At 46.8% G+C, this 22391-nt stretch overlaps 1 protein-coding gene across 5 annotated transcripts in view; it reads right to left on the bottom strand.

Annotated features, from left to right (window-relative positions):
* The window catches only part of BRD4 (bromodomain containing 4), a 1024368-nt gene that overhangs the window by 673233 nt on the left and 328744 nt on the right, over positions 1-22391 (bottom strand). For all 5 annotated transcript variants that reach the window (XM_069231688.1, XM_069231690.1, XM_069231691.1 and 2 more), the window contains exon 7: positions 9839-10110. In XM_069231688.1, the coding sequence (XP_069087789.1) occupies positions 9839-10110 (272 nt within the window). The remainder of the gene's footprint in view (positions 1-9838; positions 10111-22391) is intronic.

Raw genomic sequence — 22391 nt, 5'->3', positions numbered from 1 at the left:
TGGTGAACCTGTAATAGGGCTGGCGGTGTTCTGCCTGCACTGGGAAGACGAGTTTGGTAGGCGGCGGAGGCTGCCCACCAAACTCGTAATAAGGGCCCAAATGTTGATCTGTGTAGGGAAACTTGGAGTGACGCCGAGGACAGAACCGAAACGGAGTATGTTCCATCAGCCTATCATACTCCGATTACAGTTGTCGAAATAGGCCTGAAAGGGGCTGCTGAGGGCATTAAATCAACCCAGACGATAACATTTGGATCGACTATTAGAAGTATAGCATATGGGATCAAAAACTATACCGACGTTGATAGAAAGGTGGAAGAAAAGTTCAGAAGATACTGAACCGAGATTCACCAGAGCAAGAGGAAACACGTCCAAAACTGACGGCAGAAAGAAAATAATCTAACAAAGGACTATCTACATGCACACTATCACCAAGAGGAGGAGTTACTCGATCTTGTGACTCACAAAGATTCTTCAAAGAAAAACAACTTGTAACACTTTGAGTGCAACACTAGACGACGGACTTACGCAAAGCACATGCCATCGAACAGGAAGATTTATTATTCACTGCTGGGCTTCTGGCTTTAGGGTAGTAAGACGGAGCCAAGAATGTCTCTGGAGAGCAACCCTGTGGCAGTACTCGTGTGCAGCTAAAATGGATGAGTCTGCAGCAGCACTGATGACTTGGTTAGATACCAGCAAGCCTTCGTTTAGGATTCCTAGAAAATCCTCTTTTATCCCTGGGAAGATGTTCAGCAAACTGTTGCATTTATTCCCACAGTATCTGCCTAGAAGAGCAGTGGCACTGGCTGCTTTCATAGATGTTGCTGCAGAACTGCATACTTTACCACCTACGGAATCCAACTTGCGACTCTTATTATCTGGTAGTACTGCAGAGGTGGGAGTCGTGGCATGCTGTTTCTTTGCTGCTACTATAATCACCAAATCTGGTGTAGGATCTGACCAGAGGAAAGATGGATCTTGCTCTCGTGTGGGCAATACTTCTGTTGAAGTCCGGATGGGGCCGGTTTAACTGTGGACAGTCAGGAAAAGATCCATGGATGGTTCAAGGAGGCCTGGCACCAGTGGAAGTAGTGGTTGAGATACTGTTCTGTGCTGGTCTCTTTGGAAAATACTGAGGTTGAAGTGGACGGAGTTGAAATGGGTATATTTAGTTTTGCAGCAACCCTCACCAACACCTCTTGGAATGTTGTGATGTCAACCACCGGTGAAACTCGAGGTGGTGGAGAATCAGAGTGTTGGTGAATATCTTCCAGTTGAAGTGGAGGATGTATCAGTGGTCAAATGGTGAGATCAGGAATGCGAGTGCAGAGAATGATGACCATGGCGGTTAGCCAATAAGTACCTTGATCTATGTATGTTCCTACTTGAGTGATGGTGCAACCTGGACATTCATTTGAGAGTGACCCCGGGTTGCGGAAATGATGCAGGTGGAGGAGGCACAGTCAGTGTTGACTGAGGAGGTACTGATGGAGGCAGATGAAAAAAAGTGGAGGTGCTGGAGGGGAGATGATGGTGGCAGAGAACAAGGCTCAACCCTTGAGGAAGAGGAATTTGTCCTGGAATAGTCCGAGTCAGGACAGGAATAAATGTGTCTCCTTTTTCCTCACCTACCGCAATGATACAGGTGGTGACAGACTTCTTAAGGGTGACTTTCCCTGATGTCTCGATGTCGATCCACTCATTGATAGTGATCGACGGCGATGTCTTGACATAGATGTGGCCCTTAATGGCGATCTATTATGTTCTGTCCATAGGGACCTTGATGGCGATATATGTTGACAGAGTGTGTGTCAGCGTCGGCTGCTCATGCCTCGATGTTCTTTGCCACTTCCTCGATGTTGAGCCTTTGGATAACGGCAAACAGGTAGGTGCCGTACCTCTCATGAACATCAACGCTCTCAACGTCAACCGGGACTGCTTCTGCACTGTCTTCTTTCTGGAAGTAAGAGAGGCAGCTGGAACAGCCCTGGTAAAGGAGTGACCCTCTCCTCGCGCTGAGGCCCCACCTTCAGATGAAGTTTGCTGTCTTTGCCGCTCCTCTGTACCATGTAGTCAGATCTTCTCCCTGTCTCTCAGGGTTCGCCAGGAAAAGGTCTTGCAGTGTTGGCAAGACTCAGGAACATGACATCATGACTTCAGGAAAAGCAAAGTATACATACTTAGTGAGGATCTGCTTTGGCCTTCTTTCTCCCACAAGCAGGTCACTTGTTAAACAAGGACGGCATTTTGTTTGACTACACAATTTCACTTTTCAGTTACAAAAATTAAGAAAATGCTAGGGAAGAATGAAAACCGTCTAATTATTGAGTCAAGAACAAAATCTGTGATGATTTTGTGGAGAAAAAAACCTTTTGAATGTTTGAGCTCAGTGCTCCAGGATCCTGTCAGCATGAGCCAGAAAAAAGAACTGCAGCAACTGTCACCTGCTCAGCATGATGGGATACTTGTGGTCTCTGGCTATTTAAAGGCACAGCCTCTATTTTCACTCATAATGGCAGCCTGTGGGGCTACACCGTGCTGGCTTGCTTCATCTCTCTGTTACCTCAAACAAGGGTTTGTGAAATACATGTATGCTGTTTTTCTTTTTGTTTTGTTTTTTACTAAAACACCTTAAAAGTATATACATATCCAATCTCCTGGCCCCTTTTTTAATTAAAGATGAAGAATTGGGTCATTGTAGCCTGCTCCTATAGGTTGCATAATGACTTTCTCTCTCAAGTGACTCTGCAGGCCTTACTCAAGAAGGCCTCTATACTTAGGAGGATATATTGTAAAGAAGTGCTCCAGGGTCCCCACACATTGGCTTGACTATAAATGGAATCCCCTACGAGAGAACATCTGCAACCCTTGCTATCCATCTTTGGGCATCTTCAATGAAGTTGTACACATCAAATAGTCACAAAGCACTCAAATTTTTAATCGAAGACAACCTGAAAATGTATTACACCATGAGAAGTCTAACTGTACAATTAAGCATTCAAGTTTCAGATTTTTAGCTTACTGTAAAACGGCCACACCAAAACAAAATAAAATGTGAGCGCAGGCCTAGCAGACTGAAAATAACTCCTTAAAACATTTTTTGAAAAGCAGTGAGAAAAGAAGGAAATGGAGCCAGGCAGCCTGGCGCTTCAGAGAACAGAAAATCATGATACTGTGACTTTAAGGCAGTATCCAGGCAAACACAAGTTTGTCTGGTTAAAAAAAGGTGGTATAGGGCAGCTGCACTGAGAGCCTGGAGCTCACTCACACAAGTGATTTCAATTAGCAAGACAGTTTTGAGATTCAGAAGATGCAACAAGCATCTGTGCAAGGGGCACGCAGGGGATCCACATGAGGAAAGCCAGGATAAAATTAAGATCTCTCTGTAGCATCATAAACAGTTGGGTGGGGAGGGGGTAAAGACAGGACACATGTGCAAAACCTTTATTAAATATTAAATCACATCACCACAGGTGATTTTGAACAAGGGCAGTTGGTCCAGTAAAAGCAAACAGGCAGCAATGGCCGACAACCTTTAACAGTGCCCGCTAGTAGACCTGCTGGGCCAAAGGCAAAACAAAAGAACATTCAACACATTGGCTTGCAAACCATTCACGGCTTCAAAAGAGGCCACAAACTAGTTTTAGACCAGTCTCCCCTCACCCCCAATCCCCTGCCAAAATCCAACAAAGACTCCACCCACTGTAAGAAGCTGCCCTGCAGCACCTAGAGGTGCAACTACAATCATGATCATGGTCTGCTAGGTGTCGCCGGCCGAGCTCGTCCACCCTGCTCATGGTGGTAGTATTGTCCCTGAGAATCAGCACCTGCCTTCTTCTGATGAATGCCAGGAAGATGCCCTGCAGCTCCAATAGACTGATGTGGAGTCGAGGTTTAGCTAAAACCAGAGCCTTCTTATCTCCACTTCTCCTAAGTGGCCTTCCCAATCTAAAAGTGATACATCTGTCACCACAGCCAGCTGTGAGTGGGGAGGGGGTCTGCTGTGAGTCAGGTTGCAGTCAAGCAGCCGCCACTGCAAGTTATGTTCAGTTTCCACCAAACCCTGAATGACGTACGCTAGGATGCCTGGGTCCTGTACCCAGTGAGACTTTAGATTCCACTGCGGAGACCACATATTCCACCTGCTGAAATGGAAAAGCAGGATGCACGAGGCCAAGAAACTTCAGAGCTGCTCTCACTAAGATCCATGATCGAGGCTGAAATATCTGAATCATCCTGAATGTCCAGGACTTGTTCGACTTTGACTCGATGATCAAGAAACCCAACGATGTCAGGAGGTTCATAGTCATCATAAAGTGGTTTAGGACTGACTATGGCAAGCCAGTCTTCAGCAGCCATGTCAAGGTAGGGGAAAACTGCTATACCCAACCACCAAATATGCACTAACACCCAAGTGGTGCTGATAAGACCAAAAGGGAGCATGGAAAACTGAAAATTCAAGCTGACCTTGAACTGCAGATATCAGTGGAACTGGAAGAAAGGCAAATTAAAGTACGTGTCCTGTAGGTCTTAGGGGACCATCCAGCAGTCTGAACCCAGGGCAGAAGGAAATTGGGCCAGTATGAGCATTCTGAATTTGTTCTTTCATAGGAGGGCATTCAGAGAAGGGTCTAAAAAAGGACAAGGGCATCCATCCTTCTTGGACACAAGGCAATAGTGGGAGTAACAATCCACTCCTATCTCTGAGGCTGACACTCTCTTGATGGCCATTTTGGACATTAGGGCTCACCTCATGCAGCAAAATGGGGAGGTGCCGTTTTGAAAGCTGCTCTGAGCGGAAGTTGTGGTGGGGTGGAAAGAAATAGGATAGCTCTGCTAGACAGTCAGGAGGACCCATTTGACAGATGTGATGGACACCACCCTGGGAGAAAATGTTGAATCCTGCCTCCCACAGAGTGGTTGTGTGCCACTAAGATAAACTAAAGTGGATTTGGGGCTGATGACCCAGGGAAAGGGGACTGGAAATATTGGTATCCCTGGTCACCTGAACATTGTCTACCTCATTCCAATTCCCAGCCCATGAAAGGGCTCGGGAAAATGCAGTGGGGAGAGGGAGGTCCCGGCACACAGTAAACACCAAACCTTCAGAGAAGCCCTGGAAGTAACGAAACTGATGAGAACAGCCTGGAAGGGTTTGAAAGAGCTAAAGGGCACACTCTGGCTGGGCTTTCTTTAATGTGCTCTAGGGTGGAATTAGGTTTTTCGTCAAAAAGGCAGGAGCTATCAAAAAGGCACATTGATGAGGATGCCTGCACATATCTAGAAAAGCCTGCAGATTTCGTCCATAAGTGGTGATGAAGCACCACAGTAGTGCTGACTGCTCATCTCAAAAAGTTGGTAGTATCCAGGCCAGTCTGAATTATATTTTTAGCCACATACTTAATTGTTTGAGCCAAAGAGGACCTGAACTCTTATGGGACCGCTGGCAAGCTCTTGCTGATCACATCCCAGGAGACATGCATATAAAAGTTTAGTAGTCAACTACCATTCACCGAACGCAAGGCTAGGCTGGCAGAGGAGAGCATTTGTTTGCCAAATGCCTCAAGCCTTTTTGGCTCACTGTCGGGGGGTTGGGAAAGGGTCGTAGAGAATGAATTAAAACACACCTTGTTGTTGGAAGCTTGGACCAATAAAGTCTCAGGCACAGAGTGCTTAAGAAAATCAGGGTGGCCAAGCTATGCAGTCTGGCCAGCTGTTGAATGGGGCAAGAGGAAGATTAAACCAAGTACCCAGAAGGGTGTCTGTTAGGGGTTAACTGAATGGTAGTAAGGACTCAGAAGAAGATGGCTTAGGCTGAAGAACCTAAGTAACAGCCTTTGTTTTAACATCAACAGAAGGAAGTTGTAAATCTAGTACCTCTGTTGGTGGACGGGGGAGAGGGGGGGGGGGGTTAAACTCAAAACTGTGATCTTCGAGAGGTGACATACTCTGGTCAGAGTCAGAATGCAAAAGCTGTTGGAGCAAGTGAGGACAGCTTAGTGGGAGCGTAAGAGTTCTGGCCACATCATATTGTACAGGAACAGAGCGCATTGGAGTGGAAGAGTCAGAGTGCGACCTCAGTTGAGGTTAGACAGAGACAGTTTGAGATGGGACACTGAAGCAAGCAGAGTATTGACCTCCAGCACAGTCAGGAATGCTGTCAACATAGATGGGACCAGCTGTGGTCTTGGAGACAGAAAGGAAGTCTGCACAGGAGTTCCAGAGGCTCAGTCGGAGCAGAGGGCAGATTTGCTGGAGTACCAAACTGAAGGCCCCTGCAGAATCCTAAGGGCTGAAGGCATAACAGAGGAGTGGCATAAAATATACAGTATGGCCTACCTAAATGCCTCGAAAAACTGTAGCATCTCGGATAGCCTGGAAAACTTGAAGAGCATCTAGATCAACTGTGGGATCAGCTAATGAAACTGGGATTGGATGGGAGATAGAGTGGCATCTTGAAATCCTTGCGACTTCTCTGAAAGTTCCACTTTGCCTTCTTCTGGTTTAATTTCGACTTACTATAGGATCTCAACCGCAAAGTCGACATGCTGAAGTAATTGCCTTGAGCGTGGGAATGGATCCACACCCTCAACTTGGAGGTAATGTACATGGCTGCTTTTGGTGTTTGACATTTAGCTTCGCTTCATGCCTTTACCCAACTTAAGGTGCACAAGAGCACATACCTCACTCCTCCTGGAAGTCCTATCCCAAGACCACATATCAGAGGCACATCTTGTGTATGTCTGCCACCAACATCTCTTTACAACAATCGCAGTATAATTTGAATGTTGTATTTTTAGGTGGGGACATTGTTTCCATTCACATTGGAATTCAGTTTGGAAAAACTCATCAAACCAATGAAAAAGGGATCAGAATTCCAGATCATCATTTGCAAGAGCAGAAAGTAACAGACATCAACACATGCAAGTGGTGCTTTGATGTGGTTCAGTTCTTTCACTTCTACAGCAGAACAAAGTCAAAGCTAAATTACAGGGCATCACCTAGCGACATGTGGAAGCACTACTATCAAAACTTCCAAATCCAATCTGGTGTCTGGGGGATTTGTACAGGAGAGAAATCTGTGGTTATAAATATACATCGGAAATATATTTAATTAGCAAGAATCTAAAGGGCTTCTATTATTTAACTTCATTCTGCAAACATGAGAACACTGCCACTTCTTGACAGTTAAGATTAATGGTTTCTAAATGTATCAAGTACATAAACTTTAGTGTGAAGATAGTGCAGTTGTTTGTATGGGTATGCTCGGAAATTATTTCAAGAGTAAATTAAATGCTTCCACAACATCAGGAGGACAGGGGCTCCCAAACCTAGAGTTTTTGTACTGTAGGACCCACTAGATATCAAATTTATCATGCACTGAACAAACCTAGGTGGCTCTGGATAGTAGAAGACATTATTAACAAAAGAAAGAGCCTGGCGCACCATTCCCCTGCACGATTAAGGTGGCTTTGACTGAAATCTACAACTCTATATTACATGAATTGTTCCACAAATGACATTCAATACACAAATAGATGATTAACTACAGATTACTAAATTAAAATACCCCTTTCCCCCCCAAGCCCCTCTTTGCACAATTCCCAGACTGTTAAATGACAACAAACCACTCCACTGTCAACAATGGTCTAGTAGGGGGTTACTGCTCATGAATGGCATTTGTATTATGGGAGCATTGAGAACCTTTGATGAGATTAACTTAGAAGAATTGTTACATACCTGTAATTCTAGTTCTATGTCATGGGTATTTTCCCAAAATCCGTAAGCAGAAGGAAAAATTTATTCAATACAAACTACATCTAGACAGATAGTTTCTTGCATAATCAATTTCTAGCACACCAAAAGTCTCATTTTACACACGGTAAAACAGTTACAAGAGCTCAGATGTAGAATGTGTTGATTCCAGGTATTTGCAAAGAAGTATCCTGGAGAGCAGTACATATTTCAGCAAAGCTTTACTGCAAAGACTGACTTCAGAAAAAATTAGGCCTCTGTGCCAAACAAACATTTATGCTAATAACAGGGCTTTGTTTTAAGCTGAATAAACGGAGCAACACTAAACCGCTATGTAATGGGCCATCCGTAACACGTTTTGTTATTTATAGCCAAGCTAGGAGTAGGTGTCAAAAGGGAAGGGACTCCAAGTACACTTCGAAACCCCTACCCCCACTTCTAATAACATTGTGGATCCTTTTACACGTTAATAAGACCTGCCTTACTGCCTTACCAGAATAGTATGTTTGGCATCATGTATTTGATTGCATTTTTAAAACAGTACCAGTACTTAACTGCAATGTTTAAATAAGGTTAGACATGCTTAAACATTGCCAATATAATAGAAAAATTGTGAATAATTCTGAGGGGGGGGTGGGGAGTGGTGAAGAGAGCATTAAAAAGTTTGAAGACCACTGGTCTAATGATAAACAGCAGATATAATACAAGCCCAAACTCTAGATGTTGGAACAGACGCACCATGACACTGACATCCTACACATTTCTATTGTCCTGTGACTATCAGCTGCAAATATACAAATTGGAGATTATATATAAAGGTACCATTACATCAACATTACCATCTCTGCACCCATGGAACTCTTCCATGATATGACAGAAGTCTTACAAATAGCCCCTTTAAACACCCACGGGTAAACTATGGCACTGACAGCAGCCATGTTATGTGGTCAAAGGAAATGGAAGACTACATGCATAACCGTTTATCATCTCACATAAGAGACTGATTTACTGGCACAGTCACTAATTTCCGGTCTTCGACTTGATCTGGGACCATTATTTACATGACACCACAGATCAACATACAAGACACAAAATGTTTGATGGTAGCATAGAGTATGGTAGTATTCAGAAACTACTTCAACTCTTCAATGCCTTGAAATGTAAATGCCCTTTAATTTCCAAACTCCTTCCGAGCATATTATGTTGAATTTATGTGGTGCCATGCAAAAGGCAGACTGGCAACTATTATCGCCTAAATTGTCTAATCTCTTTGCCATCTCAGAGAGGTTTATTCACTACTGTGAGTGCTGGAAAACTTGTGATATGAGAATGACCCATTTATTAAGTGTGCCCCATGCAATCCCTAATTAGCCTATGGGTCGTCCTATGCGTTTTTCATGAGAAGACAATCCAGACATGGTATATGCCCATAGCAATTCCTAGTCCACTTTCAAACCTTTACTTTGAGTACACAGTGGCCTACACTCAGCCTTTCTTGAACCCTCGCCAATTTTGTATTCTTGCAGGTCTCAGCCATGAGTATTGTATTTTGGAACGTTATATTTTAAGTTTATACAATGTCTTTACTTAAGCTTGCAGGCTGATGATCAAGTGTGACAAAATAGCTTTGCGCCATTTTAATGTACTGAAAAGAAGTAGTACGCTCACTGTCTGCATGTACTCTGTAAAAATATAAAAGATCAAAATATTATTAAGAAAAAAAAGCTGTTCTTCATAACTAACAAACTAAGAGGTCTTGAAAGAAATGAGGAAATGCTGACGACTTCTTTGTGAACTTCCAATCCTCCCTGGATGAGGTCTCAATGGAGCAGAACAAGCCTCAGGATCTGTTTTTGCCACAACTTTAGGGACATACTTGAGCAAATGCAACTATACTATATGGTAGAGATTACTTATGCATTCTGGGAAAATCCTTTCTGCTAAACTAAACTCACCACAGAAGTATGTTACTCAAGCATTTGTTCAATATTTTACTTTTTCTATCTCGTCCACCAAATTTTTTGGGGATCAGTATTACTTTGTAAATCAAACAATTAACATTTTGAGGCAACAAACTCACCTTTGTGAGCTGTGTTGTGGATGGGATAACAGATGTGTGGGATGGTATCGTCTGAGGTGCTGAGGGAGCGGGAGGTGGTGGAGGTGGAGGAGTTGGTTGAGGAGGAGGCACTGCAGTCATAACAGGTTTCTGGATGACATCTGTGGTAACTTGAGGAAAGGCTTGGGTTTTCTGGACAGGTGTTATATTCTGGGGAGGAGCTCGTGTCTGGGGTGGGGTAGATGAACGGGTGATATTCGGTACCGTTGCACCACTCAATTTGGGGTTTACAGCTGAAATAAAATAAAAAAAAAACACAAAACAGCTAATCAGATACACAGAATTCTGCAATTTGGAAGTATGGAGAACATTTTCTACTACCCAATACATTCCTTTTCTTGCCGTGATCCCACTCAAAAGAAAAGCAGCATACTCAATTTACACACAATTACATAATGAACAAGTTACTTACCTTTGGTAATGCTCTTTCTGGTAGAAATGATCTAGCTGCAGATTCCTCACCTTTAGAATATTCGTCTGGATCTGGAAACTTTTCCATAGTATTTCAGAAAGCCAGAACTTAGAGCAGTCCAGGACCGCACTGATGCCGTTCCTCTCCAGAAGCGAAGTGAAGGTCTATATAGGCACCACAACTGCACGCCTTCAGTTGCTTTCAAGACTGTCTGTGCCCCCGAATCCCCCCTCGATCCTCTCCAAATCCCTCCCCCCCCCCCCAAATCTCCCAACCAGGCACAGAGCTCCAAAAGTATATTGATAGAGCAGTGTGCAGACTCCTAGACCTAGATTCACCAGTGCTTGATTTGTAAAAGAATGAGGGCGGGTGCCCAACTCTCCGGTGAGAGACACATGGCTGGCACTGGTGTGCTGAACACCATGAATATGTAGTCTAGAATCCAACTCATGCCTCTCTAATCCACTACCAGAGACTCAATAAATATCTAATTCTTGCAGGTTCCTCTTTCTCCCTTTGCAACATCTGTCCATCATTCTCTTCATACTCATTTCCCATTTATTTGTTTTTCTTTCTTGCTCTCCACTGTCACCGGCAACCACCACCTCAAATTAAGAACTAGGTAATGCTCTTTCTAGCAGAAACTATCTAGCCGCACATTCCTCACCGTTTGAGTGTTCCTCAGGCATCAGACTGAATCCAGAAACTTTTCAGCATGCCATCAGGTGGCGCGGTCCAGGTCCCAACTGTTGCCATTCTGCTCCGGAAATGACATGAGGAGCCTAAATAGGCGCCATCTATGCCGTTATGTCAGTTGCTTTCGAGGCTGTCTGTGCCCTCAGACATAGAGATCCAACAACAAATTGGTTGCAACCAGTGTGCAGATGTGTAGACTTGAGATCTTATTAATTGATAGAGTCAAATTACAGAACAGGGAGGATGGCAGGGTCCATGAAGAATCTGAAGTTAGACAGCCTCTACCAGAAAGAGCATTACCAAAGGTAAGTAACTTGTTTTTCTAACTTATAGCTTCAGATTTCTCATCTTTTGAATACAAACAAAAGCAGTACCTATGGGATATAGGCTGTGAATGGACTCAAGCCAGAAAGTTCTGCAGAATCAAGCTGGCAAAGTGTCCTTCTTGGAGGACTTGGCTGTGCAAACAATGCTGCTTTATGAATGTATGGAGGGATGCCCACGTATCTGCCTGGCAAATGTCTGAGACAGGGATTCTGCCTGCTAATGCAGCAATGGTAGCTTTGGGCCTCATGGAGTGGACCTGCAAGCATTCTGGATTGCTTCTTTGCCAGTGCAAAGCAGATTTTAATGCAGAGCACGACGCAGCACTACATAGTTCCCCTTTGCATGCCCTTGCACTTTTTCATTCCATGGAATCCGAAAAAGAGGTGATTGTCCACCAAGTGCTCCTTGGTCCGATCAATATAGAAACGGAGCGCTCTTTTGGAGTCCGAGTGAGTCTTTCCTCTACAGAGGAATGAAAAGGAGCACAGAACGCCAGCAGGGTGATGATTTGACCGATGTACTATGGCATCACAACTGTAGAAAGAAAGCTCTACTTTGCAGAATCAGCTTATCAGGGAATATGGACGTGTATGAACACACAGAGCCTAAAGCTTAATCACATGCCATGAAGAGGTGACGGCAATCAGGAACACAGTTTTAACAGTGAGAAGATGTAAAGGACAGCTCTTCCAGAGTACATATCAAATAGGTAAGGACAAGATTGAAGTCCCACTGGGGCATCACAAATGGAGGAGGACGAAATGTGTTGTATCCCTTTAAACAAATCACAATTGGTGATTTAAACAAAGAGGCCTGAACAGGCAATGTAAGAAAGCAGAGAGGACTGAAAGATAACCTGTAACTGTGCCAGAGCCAGGCCTTGCCAGGCAAGAGACAGAACAAATAACAAAACATCATACAATTTGGCCTGAAGATGGTCAACTGGCGAGTGCTGCACCAAATCACAAATTTGTCCCAACAACAGGTATATACAGTTTCTGTCACAGGATGCCTGGCTGCCAACATGACACCAACCACCTCCGGAGGAAGGTCGAAGGTGCTCAACTGTTGCAGCTTAATCTCCACATGTGAAGGTGGAGACTGCAAGGACCTGGGTGTAGAACACAGCCCTGTTGCTGCAACAGTATATCTTCCCATAGGGGTAGCCTGATTGGAGGAAATATGCTAAAATCCAGGAGTTCTAGATACCAACCTCTGAGCCCAACTTGGAGGCACTAGCATGGCTAGAGCCTGGCCAGCCCTTTTTGAGAGCTCGAGGCAGGAGTGGTATTGGAGAAAAGGCATACAGGAGTCCAGAGTTCCAAACCAGGCGGACTACATCTTTGAGCGAGAGACCTTGGAAACTCCGACATGCAAAGTACCAGCACTGTGAAATCTCAGCAGTAGCGAACAGATCAAGCCCAGAATCTACCCTTTCAGGGAACAGACTTTGCACCACCTAGCGTGTATCTGCCAATCATGATCAGATAGGTGCCTACAGCTGAGTGTGTACACTTTGGTATTCAGTGAGCCCACCAGGTAGCTCACCGTCAGGATGATACCTTGTGGTCCAGCCATTCCTAGAGGTGCAATGCCTCCTGGTACACAGATCATGATGACCCCTAACCCGCCTTTTTTGTTGCAATACCACATGGCGATGGTGTAATCTGTCAGCATCTGTACCAGCCTCCAATTGAGGGATGGGAGGAAGGCTTTCAGCGCCAAGTGGATGACCCTCGGCTACAATACATTTATAGGGAGCCAGGAACTCTGCCTGGGAGCAGAGAGCTCTGATCTCTACCTCTCCCAGGTGGCCCTCCAGCCCAGAAGCAACACATCGGTCACCACTGAGCTATGGATGGGGAAAGGAGAGGGGTCTGCCGCTGACCCAATCATGGTCCAGGAGCCACCAGTGCAGATCTTTCACAGTCTCATCCGAAATCTGAAGGTGACTGGTGAGGTCTTCTTGATGATGGGAACACTGGGACTTCTGATCCCACATGTGAAACCTGGCCTTCTTAACCTGCAGGAAGTCATCAGTCCCTGCAGCCTCAAAGTCAATCTCACTGAAATCCAGGACCAAGGTTAAAAGATCAGGATAGTAACATGAATATATCCCAGGGGGAAAGGCATGAAACTGAACCATGTACACAATGGCTCAGATGAAGGAGAGCATCTGGGAATGAGTCAGATGTAACTTCAGCATGTTGCTACTGAACCCAAAATGATAGTAGGTTCTAATCTGGAGGTGGTTGACGACAGCCTGGGGTGAGCCTAAGTTCAACAGCCAGTCTAGGTAGTGGAAGACTGGGACCTCTGAAGGTATTCTTCCACAAATACCATCACTAATGTGGGCATTGAGGAGACCAAAGGGGAGCACAGTAAACTGAAAATGCAAATGCTCCTCTCCCACAACAAACCGATGGTGGCACATATGGGCCCCCACAACTGTTATATGATTCCTACTGTATTAGGACAACAGAACGTCATATTGCGGGAGACTGAGTCCTTCCATACCGTCAACCTGCTGGCCAAAATACTGGCTAGCTCAGTGCCTCACCTGAACCCACAGACCAACTGGGGTGGAAGGTGATTGTGGCAACCTAAACAGGACACTCTGGCTCCCCAGGAAGGTAGTAGAAACAGATTTTATCCATTCATGGCATGCCCAGGCAAGACAAAAAAAGAGACCTGAGATACATTTTCAATGCATTTATTGAAACAATAACAATCTAGCATAAAGCAAATGAGCTGCAATAATTAGGCAGATGAAACAAAGCAATCAGCATTATGAACATGGTAAAAAAATAAACAATCCAACCAACGGAGAATGTGATTCTAGGAGTTCTAGAGATTCTATAAGTTTCTACCTAATACTATACTCAAGAGCATAGCAAGCGTACCCTTACCCTTCTGCATGGCCCGATCTGAGAGATTAGTCCCAATCCCATACCTGAGGATAGTGCCAGGAGTAAGCCTGCAGTGTAGATGGCAGTCCTTTCGGGGCTGGTAGATTAGCACCAGCTGAACAGCATGGCAAACAGCATTTGTCTAAGCAAGGTCATGACTGGAATGCCCGCTGCCCCTCTCGTGTCAGTGCATCGCTTATATAATAAACCATACTGTAATGGAAGCATAGTACTGATGTAATGTTGTGTTCTAGTTTTTAAAATCTGTTGCCTGAACAGGCAACACAAACTAGCATATCGTGTACAGTATTCTTAGTCTTGGACAGAAAGTACTAATTACATGCCGCGCAAAGGCCAACCAAACAGGCAGCTTTGTTCTTTTTAGTCCTAGAATAAGTGCCAGATGATAGAAAATATGTATAAGGTCACAGCTAAAAGCACCCTTACTAAGACAAATAAAATATGAAATATAAGATGAAGTTAAGTGGAGCTAAAACCAGGGGGAATCAACATGGGTGCAAGAGACCCCCAAGACATGCTCACCTTGCCAGTCAGGAAATACTGATTCTACCAAGGGTTTGCAATGCAAAAGGTCTCACATTTGTGAGAGTTAGAACTATTGGCGTTGTAAATGACAATGGGGGTCATTACAACCCTGGCGGATGGTGTAGAACCAGCAGTAAGACCGCCAACAGGCTGGCGGTCTAACCTTGGTGTATTATGACCATGGCGGTTACCGCCATGGTCAACCGCCGGTTCTCCGTCCCGCCCCCAGGGCGGAGACAACCGCCGGGCTGGAGACCTGGGTCTCCAGCCCGTCGGCCGTCAGTATACCGCTGGCGGTATTTGGACCCGGCTTACCACCGTGGATTTCAAGCGGTTTCAACCGCCATGAAATACATGGCGGTAAGCACTATCAGTGCCAGGGAATTCCTTCCCTGGCACTGATAGGGGTCTCCCCCACCCGACTCCCTCCCCTACACCCCCCCCCACCCCCCCCCACCCCCCAAAGGTGGCAGGGCCCCCCTCCCCACCCCGACCCCCAACATAACATCTCACACACACCCGACACGCATGCAGGCACCACCAACACACACACGCACACACCCTGACACACATACCTACATCCACACACACAGTCAGACACACACACCCACATTCAAACATACACGCACACATCCATAGACATACCCACAGCCATACACGCACTCATTTCCATACACACAACACCCCCGCAAGCATACACGCACTCACACACCCCCTCTACATACACACACGCACACCCCCATGCACGCACACAACACACAACACCCCCCACCCCTAACGGACGATCGACTTAACTGGTCCGTCGATCCTCCGGGAGGGGACGGGAGCCATGGGGGCAGCTCTGCCGACACCACACCGCCAACAGAACACCGCCACGGCGAATCACAGGACGTGATTCGCTGGGCGGTGTTCTGTTGGCGTGTCGGTGGAGCAGCCTCCACTTCCCCGCTGCCCGCAAGTATGGCTGTTGGCGGCTCTCCGTCGGAATAACGACGGAGAGCAGCCAACAGTCATAATACGACAAGCGGCAAACCGCCTGCACAGGCGGTCTTCCGCACGGCGGTCCCTCAGCGGTCTTGCAAAAAGACCATTGAGGTCGTAATGACCCCCAATGTCTTTTACCTATGATTTTTGGTTTGGAGTGTAGTGGATGTATGACAGATGCAGGAGAGCGGACACAAAGCCGCCATCTTTGGAGTGTTTTTGCCTCATTCTTACAGACTGGCTGTGATTGCCCAGAGATGCAACCCTTTCTAGTGTGTTTACCTAAACTTTTAGAGCACCAAATAAGCCACAAAGAAGCACCTTTGTGGCATTTAACCCAGAGAATGAGTGCGCCAAAACAGTTAGGAGCAAAGAAAAGAGGGCAGCCATTTATTTCTGTGTGTTAAGCCTTTAAAGGAATTATTCCTCTACATTAGCAATTCCAGTATAAGTTTTAACACCACCTAGTGTATGCAAAGAGAATAACAGAAAAGGCAGCTTAACTGCAAATTAATTATAGCAATTTAGTTAAGAATGGCACCTGCTTTGCAGCATTATGAAATGGCAGAACCTGTATTACCAAGCGCTATATTAAAAAAGCAAGTTATTCCCAGACTGCCCCAATACGCACCAGACAAAGAACCATAGGGATAGGATGTGGTATTGGGGACAAAGCTGCCAACCTTGGAGTTGAGGAACACGGTCCGAGTCTCATCGCCGGCTCAACATCCTGTGATTCTGGGTAAATCACAATCTACCCTTGCTACCACAAATGAATGTGTTATTTTGAAATGTAACCGGTGTTCATGCAAAGTGCTGTAAAACCTTTGCATTGAGTTCGCGCTAACTGAACTCTATTTGAAGAGGCCCAATTTACATCCAAAGGCTATATGTTTTTTGCCCTCAAGCTTGAGTTCATGAAGTGTTTGGGTCTGGAGTCACGACTCTTTTTCCACCAATACTGTAGACACCTTTCGCTATCTTCTTGCCTAGAGCCTAATTGTTTGGTCGCTGACCCTCCGGAGGTTAATAAGAGCAAGAGCTATAGCCTAGTGTTTTGGTTAATGTACCAACTGAAGAGATCTTGACGGAACAAGATTGTCACAGACAGATTTTTCACCTCTTCATCTCTACAAGGTAGATGCAAATGAATTACAGCAATTTTTATAAGAATGGCACCTGCTTTGGCAGACCTTGTATTACCAAGCGCTGTATAAAAAAAAAAGTTATTCTTAGACTGCCCCAACACACACCAGAGAAAGAGCCCTAGGGGAGAGGACTTGGCCTAAATGCCAGAGCTGCCGACTTTGGAGCCGGGGAACACCATTCGACTCTCGGTGCAGGCTCAACAGCCTGTGACTCTTGACAAATAGCTTTATCTCCCATTGCTAGCAAAAATGAATAGGTTCTTGTGTAATGTAACCGGTGCTCATGTAAAGTGCTGTAATACCATTGTATTGAGTTTCCGCTATATAAAACTGCAAAAACTGCAAAAAAAAAAAAAAAAAACACGCAGACATCGTAAAGAAACATCAAGAATGCCAGAAACGGGGGGGAGGAGCCAAGATGGCGGCCGGGACGGTCGCTTGATACGTGCGCTCCGTTCCCGGCTCCATCAAATCATCCTGATAGGCGCCCCCGCGGCCCGAAAACGGTGGTCGGGACGGCGGCTTGACAGTGGGCTACCGGGGCGCCCGGCTAGCGTCGCGGGCGTCCCTAGATGCGGGCGCGGGGCGGTGTTGCGCCCGCGCCGGGTTGGACGTGCGGCGAGGGTGCCGGCGGCGGCGGCCTCGGCCGTGCTCTCGTCGGGCGCGGCCGCCCTCGCTCTCAAATCCTGTTCGGGGCTGGGGAGACCGAGCGGGCGCACCCGAGAGGTCGGTGCGGACCGCGCGACTGATGCTGCTCGGCGCCTGGGACCGGGCGAGGACGGCGTGAGGCGCAGAGGCGCCATCTTGGGAATTGCTCCACAACAAAAGAAGAGGGCGACTGGAGGCAGCGGCGGCGGCTCATCAGACAGTGGGGGTCCCGAAACATGGGGGAAAAATACCCTTGCAAGAAGGCAGAGGATCGAGGTGAGGAGGGCATCAACGAAGGGGGGGGGGATCAGCACAACTAAGCAGAAGGGGGGGAACCCCGGAAAAGACAAGCACCCTCCCCCCTCTACACCTCACCTCTGCCTCTACATAAAAGACAGAACAATTGGGGAACGTGTACTCCTGGAGCTTATACTAATGTAGAGTCGATGGACAGGTCGGACTGAGGGTATGCGGCTGGCTGTGGTCTTCCCCTCAACGGGTGCCCGCTGCGGCTGTCCTTAGCTGCGTGAGCCCGCGTTCTACCTCCTGTGCCGACGCTTCTCCCGGCTGCCCAGCACCTTTCCCCTCCTCCTGAAGGAACCTTTGGCACCAGGCCCTCCCGCCACACCGAAAGTAGCGAGCGTCCTCCCTCAGCGTGTACAGCCCTGCATGAACTTGCAGCCGGATCATTGCACTTGGAGTAGCCTGTAGCACTCGTGGTTGAGCACCCACGCCACAACAAACTAGAACAAGTCTAGGCCCCCATGTTTGGCTGCCTAAGTTAACGCTATCAAAGCCGGCTGTGTACTCCAGGCCCAGGCGACTCAGTAAAAGCTTAAAACAACGGAATAGGAGGAGTAAAAGTGAACAATTGTCGCGGCCTGGAAGGCAATCTCAACACAGCTAAAATGGCCGGCAGAGCCAAGTCAACCAGAAATCCGGACCGAACCACCCAAGCAATAACGCCTACAGATCAACAATCCGGCCCATCCCTACAATCTCTGGAAAGCACACTTCTAGCGCATTCTGCTCAGTTTGAGAGAGTACTGCAGGCAATATTGGACACTAAGCTATCTCTGGAAGGTAGAATTGACGCAGTCGCGCAGGACTTGAACCTCTTACGAGTGGATCACCGAAGCCTAGCTGAAAAAGTGAAAACAGCTGAAGTTGAGATAGCTGATCTAACTCCAATAGTACAAGGGAACCAAGAACAGATTCAACGCATGGATGTGGAACTGAAGCAGCTTTGGAGAAGATCGGAGGAAACGGAGAGCAGGGCGCGCCGGAATAATGTAAGATTCTTGGGCTTTCCGGAAAGTATGCGTCAACCGGAATCAGAAATTACCCTAGAGCAGTGGTTAATCAAGGAGGTGCTAAACGGGGCTCCATCAAAGTTTTTTTCAGTTGAAAGGGCTTACAGAATCCCAGGCAGACCCCCAGCTCCCGGCCAGACTCCCAGGCCATTGATTACCAGGTTCTTGAACTATAGAGACCGAGACGCAATACTGCAACAATTCCGCAACAAGGGCCCGTTCAAGTACGAGGACGCGAACATCAACGCTTACCCAGATTTTACGCAGGAAGTGCAGAACCAACGTAATTCTTTCGTCAAAGTTAAGCAACGCCTACGTGAACAGAACATAAAATATGCCCTGCTATTCCCAGCCAAGTTAAGGGTAGTGATGGAGGACCGAACCCATATATTCACCAACCCCGAGGATGCATGGACATGGCTCCACGCCAAGGGCCTTGCGCACCCCCGAGAGGACGCAGAAGAGGACGGGAAATGGCAAAAAGCAGCTGCAAGAAAGCGCTCTAAACGGCGCACCAGAGGTCAGCCCAATGTTTGGCAAGCAGCAGAGGAAAGAGCGAAAGTCCTGAAAGAGACGCCACTGCATTTGCAAAGCTGTAGTGCAACGGCCAGCGGCCCTGAAGAACTGGGTTCGGACTCAGACGCAATCAGCTCTGTCTCCACGATAACAGGAGAATTAGTTGGGCCGACGTTCACCCCAAGAACCGCCGACGAGTTATAATTCACTCATTCAGACCCAGAGAGACTATCAGTGACACTGATTGGAACGCGATAAGACTACAGATGTTCTGGGACTCTGCCGGGGCGAAGGGACACAGTACCTTTAATAATATGCTTCTTTATTACAAATGCTAAGCTAAGTGTCTGGGGGCATAAATAGGTGGTATATGGCGGGGGGGCGGGACCAGGGGGAACGGATTTATGCTAAGGGGGGCACCTGTAGATAATGGCAGACTGAGTCTGCGGCACAATGTGAGCCCCTTACAAGAGTCACAACTGTACGATATGAGAATCCCACTATGCAAATCCAACTGGATAAGAGTTATGTTATACATTTTTAAGTTTGGTAGTTTCACTGCAGTTGTAAGCAGTATAGGGGGTTTAAGTAGGGGGGGTGGGATTTATAGTTCAGTAGAAGTGCAAGAATCGGAACCACTAAACGCACATAATATAGTCCTGCACCCGCTATATAAAAATATAAGCAATAGAGAGGCAGAGTTCAGGTGGACCAATACTAAAGCCCAGATCCACAGCACAGCAATATACCCACAGCGCCCTTTGCGATGTCTTCCCGAGTCAACACGAAAAACCAGTACATAATAGTAACGTGGAATATTAGGGGCCTTGGGATGCGGAGTAAACGGGCTAGAGTGCATGCTTGACTTAAAAGACTAGGAGTACATATTGCTATTCTGCAAGAGACGCACATGCTGGAGGGGGACTTGCGCGACCTGCGTACGTAGTGGGGGGGCCAGATGATAGGCACAACGTACTCGGCCTTTGCTAGAGGGGTGTTGATCTGGATAGCGGTTGGTGTCCCATTCCTCATGTCAGCACACAAAATAGATCAGGAAGGGAGGTACGTAGTGGTGGAAGGCAGACTAGACGGTAGACAAATGGCTGTGATTGGGGTATACGCCCCTAACAGTGGCATCCCGGGCTTTCTCACCACTCTCACCCCAGCGTTGCTGTCTAACCCCATGCCCCTAGCCATCTGGGGCGGGGATTTTAATAGCACCCCATCAGCAGCATTGGATAGATCCAGTGCTCACCCGAGTGCTCCAACTAGCAGGAGGCTCGTGAGCCCCCTGCAAGAATGGGCGAATGCTATGGGTCTATACGATATATGGCGATTAGGCCACCCAGAGCATAAAGAATACTCATTTTACTCGGTCCCACACAACACCCACACTAGAATCGACATAATCTGAGGCACCCGCGAGATAGGAATGCTGATCGCTGAATCTGAATACCTGGCAAAAACAGTCTCGGACCATGCGCCCCTGAGAGTTACATTGAATTGGGGGAGGGCACGTCAGGTAATTCCCACTTGGAGATTACAGGTGGAGGCATTACAAGATCAAGCATTCGCCGCATCATTGAGTAAAACTATAAACCAATATTGGGAAGCAAACGCTATGTCTGCAACAACCCGGGCGATAGAGTGGGATGCCCACAAGGTAGTAGCACGCGGAGTATGCATGTCCACTACGTGGGGAGTAAGACGCTCTTTACAAGCGGAAATTAGCAAGCTAGAGAAGGAGCTAAGGATTGTGGAAAAAGCGGTGGCACTGGGGGAGGCCGCCAGTACTGCCCTCAAAGAAATGCGCTCAAAATATAATGAAGTAGATGGCAGGCTCCGCTGCCACAACTACAATTATTACTTAGCTAGGCTGCAAACGGAAGGAGATAGATCAAGTAGAATGCTAGCGTGGCTACTCCGAGAGGATAGACAGCAAGCACCGATCGGTGCCATCCGGGTGGGCGCGCAGGAGATGGCTACTACGCAACTAGAAATAAATGAGACGTTTAGGAATTATTACGCAAATTTATACACTAAACGCACATCGTGCACAGCCACTCAATTCGAGGATTTTCTGGCGGATTCCTCCCTGCCCCAATTGCCACAAAATGACAGAGAAGGAATGGAAACCCCTATTACAATAGATGAAATAGAGCTAGCGCTTGCGCAGCTGCCTAGGAACAAAGCGCCTGGCACAGACGGCCTCCCGTCGGAGTACTACAAAGCCTATCTGCCCAGCCTAAAATCCCATTTGCTAGGAGTTTTCCAGGAGGCATGGATTGCAGAAAGCTTACCCAGGTCACAAAGGGAAGCTATGATAGTGGTACTTCCCAAAAAGGGCCGAGACCATACGGATGTTAAATCATACAGACCACTGTCATTACTGAATACAGATTGCAAAATATTAGGCAAAATATTGGCTAACAGGCTAGCTCCCCTCATGCACTTATTAATTCATGCAGATCAAAATGGCTTCATTCCAAAGCGTAACACCTTCCTAAATATTCGCAGATTACTGAGCATAATGGGTGACACCCCCAAGAGCGCTCAGGAGGAAATGGTGCTCTCACTAGATATAGAAAAGGCTTTCGATACGCTGGAATGGGACTTCCTGATGGCCACGATGGTCCGCATAGGAATAGGCCCCAATTACATTCGGTGGGTCCGGACATTGTACTCCAACCCAAGTGCCAGGGTGAAATCAGGCGGGGTGATCTCTGATGGTTTCCAGATATTCAGGGGAACGCGACAGGGATGTCCTTTATCCCCACTACTGTTTGCCATAGCAATGGAGCCGCTAGCGGCAAAAGTACGCCTTATGGAGCAAGAGTGGGGAATTATCAGGAATGGGAGGCACCATGTGATTTCATTATATGCAGATGATGCTTTGATATATATCAGGAACGGTAGTGCAGCTATCCCACCAGTAATGTCATTATTGGCTGAATTCGGAGGATTGTCTGGCCTTGTGGTAAACTGGGAGAAGTCCTGTGTGTTCCCCCTGGCAGA

This window comes from Pleurodeles waltl, chromosome 4_2 (assembly GCF_031143425.1).
Source record: "Pleurodeles waltl isolate 20211129_DDA chromosome 4_2, aPleWal1.hap1.20221129, whole genome shotgun sequence".
NCBI lineage: Eukaryota > Metazoa > Chordata > Amphibia > Caudata > Salamandridae > Pleurodeles > Pleurodeles waltl.
This window is presented reverse-complemented; position numbering and strand designations above follow the sequence as displayed.